Here is a 15,574-nt window from a genome sequence, read left to right on the forward strand (position 1 = left end):
CCCGCCCCGGCCCGCGCCGCCCCGGCCGAGACCGCGGGACGGGACGGACGGCGCCGGCGAGGGGCGCCCCGGCGGCGCGAGGGACCGGAGGCCGCGCCGCGCGCCCGCAGCCCGGGCTCCCCGCGGCCGGCCCGCCCCCTCACCTGCCCGCGGTGGACGTGGCCAGGAACCGGCTGCCGCCCCGCACCACCAGCGCCCGCCCGCACAGCGCCAGCCCCGCGCAGCTCGCCATGCGCCCGCCCGCCGCGCCGCCCCCCACGTGCGCCGCCGAGCCCCGCTTCCTGCCGGCGCCGCGCGGTGACGTCACGCGCAGGCGCCGCGCAGTGACGTCCTCGGCCCGCCCCCACGGTGGCGGAGGCGGAGCGTGCGCAGAAGGCGCTCTCCGCCCTCTCGCTCCCCGCGGCGTCTGCTCGCTGGTCGTCGCGGGCGCGGGGAGCTGGTCGGCCGCGAGGGGAGGCAGGCGGGGCGGTGGACGCCCGCTTCTCGATCTTTCTCCGCCGCAGCCGGGCGACGCGCTCCCGCGGGCCCCGGCTGGGCTCCTCGTGGACGTTCCCGCAGGAGGCGCGCGGGGTGAGCCCGCGGCAGCCCCGGGGCGCTCGGGCGCGGGGAGCGACCTCCGCGGCCTCCCCTCCCCCCCGGGGACGCTCCCGCAGCCCGTCCTGGGCACCAGTCACTCGCATCCCCTTCCCGCCGTCGCCTCCGACCCACGGCGCCCCGACGCCGCCCTTGTCCCCGCGGGTCGCCCAACGCAAGCCTGACCGCGCGCCGCTGCGTCAAACCGGCGGGCCTCTGGTTGCTGCACGAAGACCCGAGTCCTAGTCATGCTCTAGCCACGGCCCGTGCCTGGCTGCCGTCCGCCCCGCAGCCGCCTCGGGCAGGCCCGCCCTTCACGCCGAGAGCCCTCCCGCGCACTGGCACTGGCACGGCGCGCTCACCCCAGGGCCTTAGCACGTGCCATTCTTTCTGCCCGACATGTTCTCCCCGGGACCCCATCTATGCACTGTAACTAGTTAGTGACGGTCACTCGGTTTCATTTCAGGGGCCTCATCGCTCAGGGACGCCTTCCCTCTCCGTTATTTGTATTCGTATCGACTGGTCGAATGTCTCTCCAGACTACAAATGCCTCATCTGGAAGGCCGTGGTCATCCCAGCCTGCAGCGCCATACCTGGGAGAAGTCCGTGCCCAGTCACGAGTGGGACAAGGAACTCTCTTAAACGCGCAGCTGCTGTCACGGAAAAGCGAAGGAGTGTTGATGGGCAGGAGGCGTAGAAACCAGGAGAATGCTGACCCGGACCCCACCCCGCCTGAATCAAGGATAAATTTTTTACCTGAAACCGAGAGCGCCTGCTGCTGGCAGAGCCGAATGCGTGGGAGAAAACCAGACTTCCTTAAAGGCGGTGCCCCTAAAGGGAGTTTCATGGAGATGGAAGCTGGGAGGACCGAGGGCACGGAGTTTGGGGAGAAGAGGCAGAGGAGGCAAAAGCAAGGGAGTACCCACAGAGGGGTTGCTGCTGGGCAGTCACTTCAGGGGAGGCAGGAGACTCCCCAGAGTTTCTGAGAAGGAATCTGCAAACGTTTCTGTGAGACGGATCTAGCTGGGACGGTGGAAGCCCGGACGCGTGGTCTGGGATGTTTTTCAGTCATGCAAGTGAGTTCACAGTGTCTGTGCTGGGCAGGATAGTGATACTAAGACCACAGAGATCCCAGACGGGGGCCAGGCATCATGAGGCTCATGAACACATTCAGCTTCCTTTCCAGTCATCCTTTACATGTTCTAAAATGTTCCATGACACACACTCGAACAGACATAATTTACCTATTTGAAATGACCTTGGAGTCTGCCTTCATGTTGTAAGTTACGACCTTGGGAAGTAAGCACAATTTCCTCTAAAAAACTGTGGAGACTGAATAGCAAAGAGTTAAAGAAACTCGTCCTTTATATCACCAGGGGCAGAACATTTGTAAATGAAAACTTACAGAATCATGCTCGAGCATCAGACTAAGCACAGCCTGGTCATTCTCATTTTTTTGCGGTGATGAATCACGTGCCTCACGCTCTGAATTCTTACAGGACTTGTGTCAACAACATGTATTTGCCTGAAGATCTTTTTCTCAGTAAATTGAGGGATAACCCAAACTTTTTCACTTTAATCCAGTCTGAATTGAAATGGTTTTAAGCTTATTTTTCACATGTCTCCTCTGGTGCTACTTTTTCCTTTGTGCATGCTATCAGATATTAACACAGGCCTATGAACGTGTGGTCTGCGGACTCCTTTAACATCGTTATCCTTCTGTATTTCAGCATTAATATGATGTGTTGATCTTTTACTGTCTAATATTCTTAGCTTATTACCCCAAGCCCACAACTCAAATTTCATTTCTGGATAATTTGGCTAGGTTTTGTGTTTTGTTTTGGTTTTTTAAATTTGTTAACGTAGCTACTAAAGTTATAACTGAGCTTTTACTGCTCTGAAACTTACAAAATGATGAGAGCATAGTCGTTGTTTACAGCTTGGATAAAAATGGAGAGCCATTTGGATTTTGTACCATTTCTTCTGGCAATTTTCTCAAAGGAGTCAGCTGTGTCAATAGTGGCTATAATTGGGATGCCTGGGTGGCTCGGTGGGTTAAAGCCTCTGCCTTCTGCTCAGGTCATGATTCCAGGGTCCTGGGATCAAGCCACGCATCAGGCTCTCTGCTCAGCGGGGAGCCTGCTTCCCCCTCTCTCTCTCTGCCTACTTGTGATCTCTGTCTGTCAAATAAATAAATAAAATCTTTTTTTAAAAAATCTTTAAAAATATTTTTTAAAAATAGTATCTGTAATTAGTAACTGTTTCAGCAACTGTTATTAGTAACTCTATCTGTTTTCTGTTGTCATAATACTACTAATAAATACATAACAAGTATTGTATGACAACCAGTTGTGTAACCTGAAACAGTAATCATTTACTTAGCTCACAATTCTGTGATTTGGCCATTTGGGCTGGTCTTAGTTGGCTGGTCTTTGCTCATGTTGTCTGTGGCCTGCCACCTGCTTGGAAGAAAACTTGCTGGTCCAGGATGGCCTGGGACAACTTGTCCCTACACCCTGTGATCCTGTAGGAGGATACTGGGGCTTAGCTATGTGGTAGGCACAGTCGAGAACCAGTGTGCTGGGCGCCTGGGTGGCTCAGTGGGTTAAGCCTCTGCCTTCAGCTCAGGTCATGATCCCGGGGCTCTGCTTCTCTTCAGGGAGCCTGCTTCTCTTTCTCTCTCTGCCTACTTGTGATCTCTGTCAAATAAATAAATAAAATCTTAAAAAAAAAAAAAAAAAGAAGAAGAAGAACCAGTGTGCTGTCCGACACAACCTGTTGGCCAAAGCATGCCACAAGGGCAACAAGATCCAAAGTGGGGGGAGATCCGCCTTGGTGATCGGAGCATCAAACTCACAGTATAAAGGGCGTGAGTAAGGGAGGGGCAGAGAATTGAGGCCATTTTTGTGGTCAAATCCATTATAGTCCACCCTTTGGCCCCAATATTCACATCTTTCCATTAAAAAAAAAGAAGACTCACCTCCTCCCAAGATCCCCAGAAGTCTCACCCTTATGATCTATACTGGGTTGAGTGTGGCTCCTCGGGGGTGGCCCTCTTGAGCCACAGATGGACGAACAAGATAACAGTGAGCTGTCCCCCGCCAACGAACAAACAGTGGTCAAAAAGGAAAGGACCACCACAGTGAATATTTCCAGTGGAAAAGGGAAGAACGGGGGCACCTGGGTGGCACAGTCAGTCAGGAGTCCAGCTCTTGGTTTCGGCTCAGGTTGTGGTCTCGGGGTGGTAGGATTGAGCCCCACGTTGGACTCCACACTCAGCTCGGAGTCTGCGTGGGATTTTCCCTCCCTTTCCTTCCGCCCCTCCCAACTTTGCTCACGTGCTCGCTCGCTCTCAAAAAAAAAAAAAAAAAAAAAGTTTTTTTTTTTTAAGATTTTATTTATTTATTTGACAGACAGAGACCACAAGCAGGCAGAGAGGCAGGCAGAGAGAGAGAGGGAAGCAGGCTTCCTGCTGACCAGAGAGCCCGATGTGGGGCTCGATCCCAGGACCCTGAGATCATGACCTGAACTGAAGGCAGAAGCTTGACCCACTGAACCACCCAGGCACCCCTAAATAGATCTTTAGAAGAAAAGAACAGGAAAGAGTGGGTGCCCAGAGCACTTGCTGGTGCACTTCCTAAATGCACAGGGAGAATGCTCACGGGACCAGGGGAAAGGGGATGCTCCCGCTGAGGCTGAGGTCTGCCTGCCAGGAGCATTCCCCTGGCTGTACCCCAGCATGACTCTTACTTCTGCCTTCCCGGAGAGCCCTCCTTTTCCAGCACCTCTTGCTCTCTTTGAAAAACATGCCCTTTGAGCAATTCTTAAACTCCTACTGTCCCTTGCAAATTGGGGGCCCAGAGACCTTTTTTCACTCTAAATTGCCCAGGCCCCTGAAGGTGGTGCTTTGCCCAACACAAAGCCCATATACACCGTGGGGATGTCAGCATCGTGGCTGAATGAGATAGCCCTTACCGTGTCCCCCCACTCAACAACAATTTAGCATTCATCCATGGACAGAGTGCCTTTGTGGGAACTGTGGAACTGTGGGGCCAATCCTACCCACCAAAGGACCCAGGCAGACTCCTGCCTCCCCAAGTGTCCAGTAATAGGCCCACAGACTTTGGTCCCAGCTGTGAAGTTTGCTGTAGCATGTTAAGTGGCTTCACTCCTGCTTGGCCATGGTCTGGGAGCCCCTGGAAAACCCATCTTAGATAATCCCCCCAAAGGAAAGAGCTGTTGTGGGAGTCCAGGTTTCCAGCAGACAGATTCCAGCACATCATTAGAACAAAACAAAAGTAATGAATTTGGACACCGTGGAGAGGGTTAAGAGGAACAGCGTGACTTTACCTGTGTCATCCCTCCCCCAAAGCCCTAGAGCTTAGCCTCAGGAGAGAGCTTCCCAGCCCACGGTTTCTCCCGCAGGGGAAAATAAGAATGTGTGAGTGAGCCCGGGCTGTGTGAGATGCTGCCAAAGTGACCTGCATCCCTCTAGCCCCTTCCAGAGTATGGGTCATGAGTTCCGGGGGCAGGAAGAGCTAGGAGAACCCAAGATGGAACTCTCGGGCAAGAAAGGGACCCCAACACTCCCATCAAAAAGCCTGCCCGTGAGCTACTAGGGACTCGCCCACAGATCCCCCAACTGGCCCACTGTTACCGCCCCCCCACTGTGCCCCACACACCTCACCCTCACACACCGCCACACTGTGACCAGCTCCCTGGGCACACTCCCGATGGCAGTGAGAGTGAGTCTCGGCAACCAGGTAGTGAGCACGCACAGATAATGGGCCCAAATCCACGGTCAGGGAGAGACCGTGAACTTGAGCTCTCTTTTTGGCACCACCTTTGGGAAACAAAAGGCAGGAGGTCAGCACTCCACCCGGTTCATTGTGGGGTGGAGAGGGCGCAGGAGCTTAGAAACCAGCCACAAGAGCGAGCGAGAAATGAGGACGAAGCCCACTGACTGAAGGTCTGCAATGGCCCCGGAACCCCTGGCAGGGCTGAGGGAGGTATCTCTCTCCCAAAGGCGGTGAGGTCCAGCCAACTTCAGTGGGAACACAGCAGCGCCGGGACTTCAAGGAACACCCAAAATCAAAGAAACATGATGCCGCCAAAGGATCAGAAGAACTTTCGAGCAACCAGCCCCAGAGAAATGGAGATCCGTGACTTACCTGAAAATTCAAAACAGCCATTTTAAGGAATGAGCTACAAAAAGCGAGCGAATGAAAAAAGACAAATCGACAAAATCTGGAAAACAATATATGAACAAAATGAAAAACGTCGTAAAGACGGGAATCATGAGAAAGAACCAAAATAAGAATTTACTGAAGAACAGTGAATGACATGAAAAGTACAACGGAGAGGCCCCGCGGCAGAAGGGAAATGCGGAAGAAAGTCCTGACGTGGGTGAGACCTTGGACGTCATCCGGTCAGGAGAGCACGCGGGGGAGAGGACAGAGAGTGAGGAAAGCCCAGGTGAAAGCCCAGGTGATCTGTGCGACACCAGCGAAAGCGACGGTCTCTGATCTCCTGGAGGACCAGAGGGGGAGAGGGGGAGGAAGCGGCAGAAAGTTATTTAAAAGAAAGAATGCCTGACAACTTCCTAAATCAAGAGACAGATTTGGACATCCTAGTTGCTGAAGCTCATGGTCACTAAACAAACCCAGCTTGAAGAGATCCTTTCCAAGACACATGACAATAAAACTGCCAGAAACCAAGGACAAAGAGGGAATCCTAAAAGCAGCAAGAGAAAAGAGGCTTGGAAGGTACAGGCTGTCCCCAGCAAGCAATCAGCCCATTTCCCAGTGGGGACCTTACAGGCCAGAGCAGAGCAGCACGGGGTAGTCCAAGGAAGAGGCTGCCAGCCTAGAATCCTCTGCCCGGCCAAGCCATCCTGCAGAAATGGAGAGAGAAAGACTCCCAGACAGACGCGTGCTACGAGAGTTCATCGCCATGGAACCCGCTTTGCAAGAAACACAGAAAGTTCTTTGAGCTGAAATGGAAGGACGGTCAGCCGCCGTGTGGACACACGGAAAACATGCAACACACCGGAAGGCTGTGGGTCGAGCCAGACTGGGGCCGTCTAATAGTGTAACGCGGCGCGTTAACTGCTCTGTATAAGCTTAAAGGATGATAGAATCTGAAATCACCGCGGCTACGATCGTCTGTGTATGAACACAGAAAACACGAAGACGGAAACTGTGGCAGCGGAAACATCGGGGGAGGATTTGGAAAGGTGGAGTTTTGATACGCGGTCAAGTTCAGTTGTCATCAGTGTAGAATGGACCGTCGCGTCTGTAAGGTGGTTTGTGTAAGCCTCGTGGTCACCACGAAGCAAAAGCCTACAGCAGGGGTGCCTGGGTGGCTCAGTCGGTTAAGCGGCTGCGTTCGGCTCAGGTCATGATCCCAGTGTCCTGGGATCGAGTCCTGCATCAGGCTCCTTGCTCCGTGGGGAGCTTGCTTCTCCCTCTGCCTCCCGTGCCACTCTGCCTGCCTGTGCTCGCTCTGTCTCTCTGACAAATAAATAAATAAAATCTTTTTTTTAATTTTATTTTATTTATTCCTTTGACAGAGACAGATCAAGATCAGAAGTAGGCAGAGAGGCAGGCAGAGAGAGAGGAGGAAGCAGGCTCCCTGCCGAGCAGAGAGCCCGATGCGGGGCTCGATCCCAGGACCCTGAGATCATGACCTGAGCCGAAGGCAGAGGCTTTAACCCACTGAGCCACCCAGGCGCCCCAAATAAATAAAATATTTAAAAAAAAAAATTCCTTAAAAAAAAAAAAAAACCTACAGTAGATTCACAAATGAGAAAGAAAGGGGAACCAGAGCCTACCCCTGTGGGAATTCATCACTGCACAAAGGCAGGGAACAAGAGAAGAGACCGTCCAGGACATTCTTAGATAGATACAGATATCAACACAGAGATGTTGACATTGATAAATATAAATATATACTTAGTATTATACATATAAATGTATATAAATATAGTCTATATGTAAATATATGTGAACACAAATATATAAATTTATTTTATGTGAAATATACTTTATATATTTTAATATAGTTGTATATCTTATATATTTTTAAGTATTGTATATTCTAAAATATGGATATAATAATATATAATATGATTAAGTATGTATTATATAAATTATGTATTAAGCTGTAAAACTTATATACTAAAATACATATTTATATATTAAATTTGTATAATTTATATATTACATAATATATAAATATATATTCATACTTGAAATATACCAAGCCATTACACTGTATATCTTTTTTTTTAATATTTTATTTATTTATTTGACAGAGAGAGATCACAAGTAAGCAGAGAGGCAGGCAGAGAGAGAGGGGGAAGCAGGCTCCCTGCTGAGCAGAGAGCCCGATGTGGGACTCGATCCCAGGACCCTGAGATCATGACCTGAGCCGAAGGCAGCGGCTTAACCCACTAAGCCACCCAGGTGCCCCTATATGTTATATTTCAATAGAGCTGGAGAAAAAAGAATTTCCTTGAAAAAATAAAGTCACTTGTATTTCCCTGTTGATGTGGTTTTGGCATGTTCCATTTTCCCTCAAAAAAGGTAAATTGAAATCCTAACTCCTGGTACTTGAAATGTGACCTTAACTGCAGACAGTCTTTACAGAGGATTTCAAGTTCAAATGATGCCATCAGAGCGGGCCCTAATGCAGTATGACTTGTGTCTTTACAAAAAGCGGAAATTGAGGTACAGAGCCATATACGCACAGAAGAAAGACACACAAAGAGAAGCCATAGGAAGACAAGCAGAAAGCAGGGGATGCCAGGGATCGGGGCTCAGCCCCAGAAGCTCTGAAGAGGCAGGGAGGGATTCTATCCAGGGTCTCAGAGGATGCTGTTCCCGCTGCCACCATCACAGAGGACCGTATCCTCTAGAACCATGAGACACTACCTTTCTGTTGTCTGAAGCCAGCCAGGTCTTGGTCCTTTGTTACTGTAGCTCTGAGTAGCTCTAAGAAGCTAGAACAACATACATTTGTATCTTGAGGACAGCGCTATACTAACAACTCAGTTCTTTTTCTTTTTTTTTTAAGATTTTATTTATTTATTTGACAGAGAGAGATCACAGGTAGGCAGAGAGGCAGGCGGGGGGGGGGGGGGGGAAGCAGGCTCCCCGTGGAGCAGAGAGCCCGATGTGGGGCTCAATCCCAGGACCCCAGGATCATGACCCAAGCCAAAGGCAGAGGCTTTAACCCACTGAGCCACCCCAGCGCCCCTAACGACTCAGCTCTCACTCACGCCAGCAATCAGCTCTTCACCCTTACTAGACTAGGTAGTGACGTGTGACCCTTCCAAGGCAGTCTAGGCTCCAGTAATGGCCCACTTGGTGCGACAGAGGAAACATGAAGGCATACAGCGGGTTCAATACGGGAGATGCATATGCACAGGATCTTGCCGCACAAACCTAGTCATTCTTTCGGCGTATGGGGAGATCGAGTTTCTAGTAGTACTGGAACCTGTATCTTTTCCATCAAAAAGTGAGCATCTGGAGCGCCTGGGTGGCTCAGTGGGTTAAGCCTCTGCCTTTGGCTCGGGTCATGGTCTCAGGATCCTGGGATCGAGCCCCACACTGGGCTCTCTGCTCAGCAGGGAGCCTGCATTCCCCTCTCTCTGCCTGCCTCTCTGCCTCCTTGTGATCTCTGTCAAATAAGTAAATAAAATCTTTAAAAAAAAAAGAGTGGGCATCTAAAACCACCATATAACTTTGGGGCACAAAATAAAACCAACCACTTACGGCTTTTTTTTTTTACTGATTAAAATGCATTATGTAATATTTCACCCATATCAAAAGTATATGAGACCAGATACTCAAGTGTCCACAGCACACAGTAAGAAACAAACAAACACTACGAAAGGACACAAGTCTCAAGGCTCCCTTGCTCGTGGACCTCACCCATCCCTCCATGCCCTCTGGGGGTACTCCCTGACCTGCTCTTCTAGGTGGCTTGTCTTTGTTAGTGAGTAGGAAACTTTATGTGTTCTGGACACCAGTTCATTATGAGTTAAATGACTTCCCAGTTTGTGGCTTGTCTTTTTACTTCCCATAGCGCCTTCTGCTAAACACAAATTTCAAATTTAATACAAATACCTTGGGACATCCTGCGCCATGCTAAGTGTGTGTGTGTGTGTGTGTGTGTGTGTGTGTGTACTGCAAATTCAAGAGAGGGTAGGCCTTGAGACATAGTTTTCCCCGCTCAGTGCCCAGGCTGAGACAGACCCATTTCGTGTGACCGTTCTTTGCAAGCAGGTGGCTTTGCCCACGTCCCCCTGTCACCAAGCAGCAGCTCGGCCATGCCTCCCTCCCGTGCTTCCCAGCCCCCTCCCCGTGCTCCCGACTCCAAAGTCCTCTCCATGTCCAGTCAAATCAAGACTTTAACTCAACTGAGATCAGCAAATGCTCCCAGGGCAATGTGACTTCTTGTGGTTTCTTGCTTTTGTTTTAGTCCCTGGGGACACACACTTCCTGTGGTCCAGGACATTCCAAACGATGAAGAAAAATGACCACACTAGGCCAAGATAGGCATCACTGAAAACACCAGATCAATCCAGCAGGAATGCACACTCACCCCAGGGCTTGGGAATTTCCACAGATAAGAGCCCAGAACTACATGAGTTTCCGGTCCATCTTGGCCCAGCGATCGTGGACAAGAGCCAGCAGAGACAGCAGAGCACAGATCCAGACGTGGGAACAGAACTGATCATTTGAAAGTGTTCTTTGATCTTTTACCCAGCCTTGTCAAATATTCTGTAGCCCAGCAGTTTCTCATAATATCTGATGGCCAGATACTCCTGGGGACAGATGTCACTACCTTTTAAAGAGTTTAGAGGCACCGGGGAGGGGGGGGGGTTCAAAGGGTTGAGCCTGAGCTCTTATCTCTGCTCAGGTGGCGGTGTCACAGTCAGGGACAGAGCCCCGCCTCAGGCTCCCGGCAGCAGGGCGCTGGCTTCCTCCTACTCCTTCTACCGCTCCCCCTGCGCACACTCTCTCTCAAATAAATTAAAAAAAAAAAAAAAAAAGAAAAGAAAACTGAATTTAGGGGTGCCTAGGTGACTCAGTCAGTAAGGTGTCTGACTCTTTTTTTTTTTTTTAAGATTTTATTTATTCTGAAAAAAAAAAAAAAAGATTTTATTTATTCTGTAAGGGCCTATTCAGCCAGAGCAGCCCCCCCCCGGCTGAACGGCCATTTTGTTGTAAAACTTAGATTGACCCCCCCCCCCCACCCCCCCCCGCCAGGCGAACTTACTTAAAAGCAAGTCCGGGAAACCAGTCCCACGTAACAAAATCTAAGTACAAGGGTGGGCCCGGCCAGGTGGAGGTATCCAATCAGTGGGGGCGCAAACCGTCCCCGAGCTACCGAGGAGTAGGGCCCCCCGCCTTTTGGGAGCCTTTTGGCGCCAATCCCAACCAAGGTGTGATAGGCTGGTTCAAATGTCTACTGGGGTAAATTGTAATTCAACTTGTTGCCTAGCATCACTGTGGAGTTTCCTGTGTGTGTGTTACAATCTCATTGACCACCTGTGTGTGGCCAGGGCCAACCACAGGGCCTTTGCTCTATAAAAGTTAGTCTAGAAAGCCGGGAGGGGTCATCCTCTCTGGAGGGGCGGCCCTGACCGATGTGTTTGACGGTTGGTCTGATTCCTGATGCTTGGTGTGAAATAAAGCTTTGCTTGACCTTCTCTCTGTATCAGTCTCGCTCCTTTAATCACGGACCCATTATTGGGGTACCCAATTTTGGGGGGACCCAACAATTCATTTGACAGAGAGGAATACAGCAACACAGGGAACACAAGCAGCGGGAGAGGGAGAGGGAGAAGCAGGCTCCCTGTTGAGCAGGGAGCCCAATGAGGGGCTTGATCCCAGGACCCCGAGGTCATGACTTGAGCTGAAGGCAGATGCCCAATGACTGAGCCACCCAGGTGCGCCTGAGATGTTTTTTCTTAAAGATTTTATTTATTTGTTTGAGAGCAGCTGGGGAGAGCATGAGGAGGAGGAAGAAGGAACCCAAAGCAGACTCCGTGTTCAGCATGGAGCCCGACTTGGGGCTGGAGCCCGTGACGACAAGATCATGATCCAAGCAGAAACCAGCAGGACGCGTCACCCCCTGAGCTAACTACCTGTTTTTACTCTTATTAAAAAGAAAATTATCTTACTAAAAGTAAGGCAAACTATACTATGGTCATCCTAAATGCTATTTTAGGGGCACCCGGGTGGCCGGGTCAGTTCAGCATCCGACTCCTGGTTTCGGCTTGGGTCATGATCCCAGTGACTGAGCCCCGAGTTGAGCTCTGTGCTCAGCTCGGAATCTTCTTGAGATGTTCTCTCCCTCTCCCTCTGCTCTTCCCACTCACGAACTTCTCTCTCTCTCTCAAGTAAATAAATCTTTAAGACAATGACAATATTTTAAAAAACCAGTGTTACTGAAAGCGTTGTAAAACAAACAAAAACACGCTTCACGTAAAACATGTAATTAAGTTGTATTAACCTACATAGAAAAGGCCATAACACATTTTCCTTGGGGCTTTAAAAAGCGTGTGCGTCTGGAGCAAGTGCCACTGGCAGTCGGTGACGTGAGAAGAATTAGGCACAAACAACTCCGCAGTAAGAGACTGGGAAGAGCCGACAACAGTCGAAAAGAACTGCTGCCCCGAGCAACTCCACCGGCTCCCTTTTATTGGCTAGAAAACAATAGCCACTAGAAGGATTGATGAAGGTCAAACGTTAGTCACGTCTTGCATTCAAGCAAGAAGGAGGATCAAGTTTATAGTTGACCAAGCACATTCAAAGGACTCAGCTAACTAACGACGGGCGCTTCTGGGAAGAGAAAGGAGCAAGAACGGAAAAGGGAAGCAGGCGGTTTTCATTCCACCCTGAGCTGACCGGGCGTTCTCTGGTGCCCGGCTTCCCTGAAGCTGGCAGTGTTCCGCCCTGGGCGGGCCGGGCACCCCCAGCTGCCCAGCTTCACGGTCGTACATCGTCCTTCTCCCCAAAGACCTGTTGCCAGTATATGTATTTCTTAAGGCCATATCTAAATGTGCTTGGTAACTAGTAAAATCCTCCAGGGGTTACAGTTTAAGTAACAAATTGTTCCGAGGGGCAGCAGCAGGCAAGAACACATGTATGTGTGAGGACGGCAGGAACATGAGGACTTTTATTTTCCTTTTCGGCCCAAACACATTTGAGCCCAGGGTTGGGTCCAAGGGATGCTCCATTTTGTAGTTATCTTAAAAAGAAGCTTAATTGGGGCGCCTGGGGGGCTCAGTGGGTTAAAGCCTCTGCCTTCGGCTCAGGTCATGATCTCAGGGTCCTGGGATCGAGCCCCACATCGGGCTCTCTGCTCAGCAGGGAGCCTGCTTCCTCCTCTCTCTCTCTGCCTGCCTCTCTGCCTGCTTATGATCTCTGTCTGTCAAATAAATAAATAATCTTAAAAAAAAAAAAAGATGTTTAATTGGCCTTCAGGAGACTGAAGGGAGGTTTGGAGTAACTTAGATAGGTCTTTGTGTGATTAATAAGGAAATATAGGCAAACATAAGTTTTTGAGGTTTTTGCCTAAAAACCGCCGAGTTATTTCTTGCTGGGCAAGGCGATGGGTGCAGGAGAAACGGAATCTAGTCTACAGGTTTCCAGCTGATCGGAAAACACGGTATAATCCCCGCTCCGCAAATACTCCTGAAGGCACAGACCCCCTCTCTCTGGCATCTGCTTCTTCGATTTTCCTGCAACACCTTGTACTTGGTTCTTGCACTTGGCCCTGTCCTTTTTTTTTTTTTTTTTTTTTTTTTTTTTTAAGATTTATTTATTTGACAGAGAGAAATCACAAGTAGACAGAGAGGCAGCCAGAGAGAGAGCGAGGGAAGCAAGCTCCTTGCTGAGCAGAGAGCCCGATGCGGGACTCGATCCCAGGACCCTGAGATCATGACCTGAGCCGAAGGCAGCGGCTCAATCCACTGAGCCACCCAGGCGCCCGGCCCTGTCCTTTCTATTCCCTCGTCCTGATGTCCACCCCCGCTGTCCTCCCTGACTGCGGAGTTAGCTTCCAGTAGGTCCTGCTCCCTCCAAGCTCAGACCTTGGTCTTGCCTTGTTGCCATAGTTACCTTCACCCGCACTCTCACTGTTTCTTTGGAAAACCACCAGCACGGCTCCCCCCAGTCCCGATGTCTCTTCTTTGCCAGGGCTCCCCTCAACCATACTAATGGGGTTTGGAAATCTAGGTAAGGTTCGGTGGGGTGAGGTCCAGAGCCTACAGCCAAGAAAGAATTCTTGAAACATCTTTGGTGCACAGTGGTGGCTTATTAAAGCATGGGGACAGGACTTGTGGGCAGAAAGAGTGGCTGCCCCCCCCCCCCCGCCCTCCCCCCCGGGGGTTGTGAGTGTGGCTGATTATCTACTGTGGGGTTGGTGAGGAAAAAGGGAGGTTTCTAGAAGGAACTTTCATATGTTAAAGAAGACTCACAGGATACCAGAGGCCTTGCTGTTGCCAACTTAAGGTTGTTGAACCTTCTAGTAAGGCGTTAACAGTAAGATAGTTGGGAGCTTCCTGGAAGAGTGTTACATTCCTCCCATCACACACGCCCTCACCACTGGCCTGCAGGTTTAGAAGAAATTCGGTTTTATTTACATTTCTTTTTCACCCTCCCTCAGTTTATGGAGGGGAGGGTGATGTTAGGGTTTCAGGAAAGTTATGGGTGTCTGGAAGTTTGGCTACCGCTAAGAAAGCTTCCTCCTTGTACATCACTAGGACGTGTGTAAATGGAGGCAGATGCAGGCCTTGCAGGACTGTGATCCCTACGAATTAACGGCTTGTTTTTCCTTAAGGGCAGCCAGGAGTGCCTGAGGGATCCCACGTATATTCCATGGGGGGGGGGGGGGGTGTCAGCTTCTGCTTTGTCCCCAGCTTGCCTTCTGTTCCCTCATCAGTGGGTGAGCTCTCCTCAGGCCACTGTGGCCGGTGACCACACTGGTCCCAGTGGGGCTGGACTTTTCATGTTATTTTTGAGGCTGACACTTGATTCTTGAGGCTTTGCAAGGCAAGCTTGAACTTTCCGCTGGAGACAAGAGAACATCTGATTGGAGTAAAGGAGAATTCTGTTGGGGCACCTGGGCGGCTCAGTGGGTTAAGCCTCTGCCTCCAATTCATCTCAAGCCAAGCATGACTCCAGGGCCCTGGGATGGAGTCCGGCATGGAGTCCTGAGCCCTGCTCCCGGCTCCGCAGGGAGCCTGCTTCCTCCTCTCCCTCTGCCCCTTCCCCTGCTTGTTCTCTCTCAACTAAAAATAAATAAATAAATATTTTTAAAAAGGATAAATCTGGGTCTCCTGGGTGGCTCAGTGGGTTAAGCCTCTGCCTTCCCTGAGGTCATGATCTCAGGGGCCTGGGATGGAGCCCCGCATCCCGCTCTCTGCTCAGCGGGGAGCCTGCTAACCCCCTCCGCCTGCCTCTCTGCCCACTTGTGATTTGTCAAATAAATAAATAAATAAATAAATAAAATCTTTTTTTTTTTTAAGGATAAATCTGTTGTCAAGATTTTCCCTTCTGCAGAGACCAAGGACCTCGGGCGGTCGCTCTGCCCCTGGGAGACTGACGGGTGGCAGGTCGCGTTCCATTCTCCCGTCGCCCTGGCTACGGGGCTGGAGGACCGGGGTCTGCCCATCGATCCTCCCCGCGTCTCCCCGCGGTCCCCGCAGTCGGAGGAGTGGGCTCGTCCGTCCGGCAGTCCCCGGACGGGGCAGGATGGGGGCGGGGAGGCGCGACCGACGGCGGAGCCGACCAGGCCGGCCCCGCTTCTCCGCGCACTCGGGCCTCCGCTCCGCCGGCCGCCGACACCCGGGTCGGTGCGGCCTGCACCCCCGCGCCGCCCGCTCCGCCGCCGGGCTCCGCGCGCTCAGGGCCCCGCCCGAGGTGGCGGCAGCAGCGGCGTCCACTGTCCGCCGCGCCCGCGGGCTGCGTCCCACCCCCGCCGA

General features: G+C 51.2%; 1 protein-coding gene and 1 long non-coding RNA gene across 3 annotated transcripts in view; one reads left to right on the plus strand and one right to left on the minus strand.

Annotated features, from left to right (window-relative positions):
* Window positions 1-245, minus strand: part of WDR4 (WD repeat domain 4) — a 19,960-nt gene extending 19,715 nt beyond the window's left edge. For both annotated transcript variants that reach the window (XM_059392422.1, XM_059392420.1), the window contains exon 1: window positions 144-245. In XM_059392422.1, coding sequence (XP_059248405.1) covers window positions 144-232 — 89 coding nt within the window. In that variant the 5' untranslated portion in view covers window positions 233-245. The remainder of the gene's footprint in view (window positions 1-143) is intronic.
* Window positions 246-301: 56 nt separating this feature from the next.
* On the plus strand, window positions 302-2,152 carry LOC132010359 (uncharacterized). The gene is made up of 2 exons (XR_009402241.1): window positions 302-570; window positions 1,040-2,152. It is a non-coding gene; the product is annotated as an uncharacterized LOC132010359 (long non-coding RNA).
* The last annotated feature ends 13,422 nt before the right edge of the window (window positions 2,153-15,574 follow it).

This window comes from Mustela nigripes, chromosome 2 (genome assembly GCF_022355385.1).
Source record: "Mustela nigripes isolate SB6536 chromosome 2, MUSNIG.SB6536, whole genome shotgun sequence".
Classification (NCBI taxonomy): Eukaryota; Metazoa; Chordata; class Mammalia; order Carnivora; family Mustelidae; genus Mustela; species Mustela nigripes.